The sequence below is a fragment of the Poecilia latipinna genome, unplaced genomic scaffold, assembly GCF_001443285.1.
Source record: "Poecilia latipinna isolate Pla-1442-1.1 unplaced genomic scaffold, P_latipinna-1.0 Scaffold1749, whole genome shotgun sequence".
Lineage (NCBI taxonomy): Eukaryota > Metazoa > Chordata > Actinopteri > Cyprinodontiformes > Poeciliidae > Poecilia > Poecilia latipinna.
This window is the reverse complement of record NW_015114365.1, coordinates 86062-90997: the sequence shown is the minus strand read 5'-3', so window position 1 is coordinate 90997 and position 4936 is coordinate 86062. Positions and strand designations below refer to the sequence as shown.

General features: G+C 44.9%; 1 protein-coding gene across 2 annotated transcripts in view; it reads left to right on the top strand.

Annotated features, from left to right (window-relative positions):
* The first annotated feature begins 718 nt into the window (after positions 1–718).
* wnk4a (WNK lysine deficient protein kinase 4a) overlaps positions 719–4936 on the top strand; it is a 54164-nt gene continuing 49946 nt past the window's right edge. For both annotated transcript variants that reach the window (XM_015060842.1, XM_015060841.1), the window contains exons 1-2: positions 719–959; positions 1178–1831. In XM_015060842.1, the coding sequence (XP_014916328.1) occupies positions 1211–1831 (621 nt within the window). In that variant the 5' untranslated portion in view covers positions 719–959; positions 1178–1210. The remainder of the gene's footprint in view (positions 960–1177; positions 1832–4936) is intronic.

Sequence of the window (4936 nt, the reverse complement as noted above, 5' to 3'; positions counted from 1 at the left end):
CTCTGTGGGACGTGCAGAGTGAAACCTTTGTAATGGAGCTCTTTCTGGCTGCAGCTGTGAATGAGGACAGCACCCTGAAAGGTCCACTCACATGATGCGCTGTGAGGATGATACAGCTCCAAGGAGTCGTGTATATGTGTGTATTTCCATATATTTGCTGATGAGACCCTGCAAGCGCACTTGTGGCACAGGTTGGAGCCCAGTGTGGCCCTGTGGTAGAGGTTTCATGTTCCAGAGGCCGCTGCTACGCCGCCGCGCCGTGTGGCTCCCCCTGCAGGCCAGCCACGCCGCTCTCCCATTCTCTTTCTCCGAGTGCTGCTTATCTCTCACATTCAGGCTAATAAAAATGAGGTCAGATTTAAAGTGGAAGTAAAATGACCCATCGTAATCAGTGGAAATTGGATGTGAATTTAACTCAGAAGCATTAAAACTACACGATGCTTGTGGCACCTGCGAACAAAATCCCCTTTCCATTTGATTTTATGTCAGATTTAGACAACTTAAAATATATACATATATTTTATTATTAGCCATTAACTAAGTTTAACTTTTATTTTCTCCATTTTTTAAATCTAATTTAAGATCAGAACATATTACTTTTTGTTTCATTCCTATTTCTTATGTCTTTCTTTGTATGTTGTTTTTTTTTTAATATTATCATATTCCCTTTTATCAGCTTTATTTTTTTTTCTGAATTGATTTAATACATTTTTTAAGGCCACAATGTCTTGGCTCCCTCTGGACGGATTTCTCTGCGCGTCAGGAGCAGCGGTGGGCGGAGCTGGAGCGATCAGGGCGCACAGCCCACTGGAGCTCTGTTGATATTGGCTGCTCCGTCCTTTCACAGGAGGCTATATCTTCAGGTCTTTGGAAAGACAAGAGGTCGAAAAAGAAAGAAAGAAAAAGGAAAACTAATGGAGACTTTAACTATACGTTAAATTTGCGCGTCGCTTTTATGAGTAAGTACAAAACATAAATTTGTGCAAAAACTTCTCTCTTTTTTTTCTTTTTTCTTTCTTTTTTTTTTAAATGAAGTTATATTTGCGTTGCTTTCAATTAGTCATTCATGTTTAACATTAAGCAATAGGTTGTGTTTTTGCCTCTGAAATGTGACCTGGAACCCGAACGTACTGATTGAGCTTTGTCCAAATGTGCCAAATGTCATTTCCACTTTTAGGCTCTAGATCTGGAAGGTGTTGAAGCGGCCGCGATGTCTCACGCACAGGTTGAGATCCCAGGACGCGGCTTTCCAGGCCTTTCCGTGGACATGACGGACGACTGCTTGTCCCGCAACGTGCTCAGGACGCACGGCTTGAACGCGCGGAGGAACTCCTATTGCCTGCAGAAAATCACCATGGACATTGATTCTCCCTTATACAGCAGCGCCCTCTCCAAAGCCCTGTCCTGGTCAGCTGAGAATATCATGTCGCTCGCAGAGTCCAGAGTGGAGGAGGAAAAAGCGGACGAGTCTCCGCAACAGCTGTCTCCCGTCTCCAGCCAGGACGCCGGCACCGACGCGCCCTCGGGCAGCCGAGAGCCCAACGCGGTGGGAGGAAACTGGCCCCCGGAGCGCAGATCCAAAGCTCAAGATGCCAGCTCGGACTCCGACAACGAGCTTCAGAACAGACAAAACAAGGTCCTGTCCCGCATCACCTTTGACACCCAGTGGGAGCAGGAGGAGAAGGAGGACGTGGAGACCAAAGCGGTGGCAACCTCACCCGACGGAAGATATCTCAAGTTCAACATAGAGATCGGAAGGGGTTCCTTCAAGACTGTGTATAAAGGTTTGGACACGGAAACAACGGTGGAGGTGGCATGGTGTGAGCTACAGGTAGGCGGGCCGATAGTTGACGATTTCACTTCAACGATTAAAGTGATATTGAGGCATTATTTCTCATTGTATTTATATACTAAGTAATGTGTAAGAACCCAGTAATACACGCCCCCTCCTCATGCTAGAGTAACAAACTTAAGTGGGTTTGCCTTGGATCTTAAGAGGTCAACAAGAAGTGAGCAAACATAAATAATAACAACAATACCACGTTTTATAAACTAAAATATGAAAATTGTGGCATGAGTTTCAAACTCCGAGAGCAAAAATATCTCACAGAACCTTCCAGCAGCATTTTGTATCTAGAGACTGAAGGTTTTTCTGTCAAGCTCAGACAGCTTGGATGGAGATCATCTATGAACGTCAGTTTTGAGGTCTTTGACAGCTTTCTCAATTGGATTTTGGTCTGGACTTTGAAGGGGCTGCTGTGACACACCAAAATAATTTATTCTGAATCTTTTGTAGCTCTGACTGTGTATTTAATGTCATCGTCCTGCAGCAAAGTGAACCTCCAGCTGAGTTTAACGTTTTCTTTGGAGTATCAAACAGCTTTTCTTCCATGACTGACGCCCTATTTAAGGCCTACTTACCTTCCCATTGACTTTGGACAGCTTTCTAGTCCTTCTTGATTTTTTGCATGAAGGTGAAAAGGTTCAACTGCCCTTTGTGGAGTGTGTGACTTTCTCTGTCATCAAATGTTCCCCACCTGAGCTACGGATCTCTCCTGCTCCTCCAGAGTCAGGGCAGTTTCCAGCTCACTCTGCTCCACTTCCTAACGTGAAGCAGCTAATCTGGAGTGTGTTATTCCTTGCTGAACAGCACACTCCAGATTAGCTGGAGCGTTTCCTCATGCAGAGGGCCTGACACGGTAACCCGGGTCATCCTGTTAACAGCCCGTTCCAGCTGAACCACTCCTTATACCATTATCCCCTCCTCTTCCTCTCTAATCCCTTTTTTCATTAAAAAACCAGTCGCCGAGGTCCTCCACGGACTTCACGTGGAGCATTTCATATGCAGCCCGGACGGTCTGTTGTGCGCCGATTGCATGTGACAGATGTTGTGCTTCCGTCTCAATTGTGTTTTCATGCTCCGTGTGCTGCTGCAGCAGGCAAACACAAACCGAGAAGGCAGGCCGCTGTAAAACATGTAGAGGTGTTAAAGTTTAGCATGCAGGATCCAAAACAGCCTGGGCAACAGCTGCCTCTCCTCTTACTTAAATGGTGTGATAGCGCCGCGGTGGATTTAAGGGTTTAAGCTTTAACTCCACCCTTAACATTTGCCTTTGTGCTTGACCCTGGCCGGCGTTAGTGTCTGGCAGACGCGTGAGCCTCGGTAGGCACGAACAGCGAGTTAACTGCATGCTTTCGGCTATTGTTTGTTGTCTGAGAGCAGAGGCTGCAAGTTTATTTTAGAATATCAGAAAAAGGCCTGGTGGTGGAGGTGGGATTTGTGTTTTAACTGTGCAGAAGGTTGCTGGGTGCTGATTTTGTGGGAGGGACATAAATCTACCCTAAAGCCCCAACGTCACGATCACAGAATGTGTCTATTAGGCTGTAAAGTCACAGGAAAATTTTCTCTTCCTGCTCTGTTTCACTCATTCATTCGACTCTAAGCCTGTTATTCAAATAACGCGCACACTTTCAGTTTCTTTGTAGAGAAATCCCAAAGTTTATATTTTGTGACTGATCCATTGGCCGCAAACCTTTTTTTTTTTTTTTTTTTGCAACCAAGCTTTTTCGTTTCATCTCTTCACTCGAGACATGAGTCCAGTTAAGCTTCTTAATCGCTGATAATAAGCTTAGGGGTGGCGGCTGTTGATATGGTTACTGTTGTGATAAGTTAACCTCAAATAGACAGACTTTACCTGCGGTGGCGCTCCTTTTATGGAAATTGCCACCCCGTCCTGCGCCATGTGTGCGCCCCGATGCTTAAAGGGAAACGCGGCAAGCTCTGCTGTTGGTGGCTAAACACAGTCTCTCCGCTAATGTTGATGGGGCAGCAGTCAGAGATGCGTCATCACAACTCTGCGAGGAACGCCTGAAGCTCCTTTAAATATGTGCAACAGAGGCAGAGATCTAGTCTGCAGGAAGTTCAGATCTGCTGTTTGGGTATTTAATGGGGGTTTAAATCGCATCTACTTTGCTTGATTCCCACTTACACAAAGTTATCTCTGGGTTTTTATATATACATATATAAAGATAATACACAGGTGTTCCTCAGTGTACTGTCAACACGGTAAGATAGAATGCAGGTTTGTCTGGGCGGTGTCCACTTGAACTTTTTGTGCTGGCACACAATAACTAAACAAAACATTTCGATTCTTCCGTGACATGACACCCACAGCTGGGCTGGGACAGTATGTTGGATGAAGCTTCCTGTCACCGCTCATAGAGCAAAACTTTACTATTACGATTGGGAAAAAAACCCACCCACTGAAGGAAAGGCTCCCAATAAGCTTTATTTAGCAGCATTCACACCGCCATAAAACCCTTATCAGGCCTATAAACAGAACATAGCTGCTCTCTTTTGTGTCAACTTAGAATTTACAACACTGTTTGGAATTACGAATTTTAACCAAGGATACAATTAATCTGTTACTATCTCCTCTTTCTTTAATATCAATATAAATCAAACGTAAGCCACGCTGTCTGAATGAATCTCGGTGTTTTATTTTGGACATTGCTTTCAAACGACACATCGCCTCTTAGAAGTCCTCATCATCTTTGAACCTTCTCGGATTTTATTACTTTACAACCACTAGCTTCAATTGTACCGCCATTTCATGTGTCAAACCAGAAGCTTTCTCGCAGCACGGCGCCGCCACCACCATGCTTCGCCGCAGAGGTGGTGTGTTCAGGGCGATGTTGGGTGTCGGTCTCGATTTCTGGTCTTGTCCGATCAGATCACATTCCTCCACGTGTTTCTTGTGTCCTCAGTGCTTATGTGAAATTAAAGCAGGACGTTTTGGGGGGTTTTGGGGGGCTTTTTTCTTGGCACGCTCCTATGAAGGACAGTTTTGTGAAGTGCAACATCATCAATGGATGAGATGAGAATTTTGGATTCTCGTCTAAAATTTGAAAGATATGTTACAAAAGTGAGCAGACT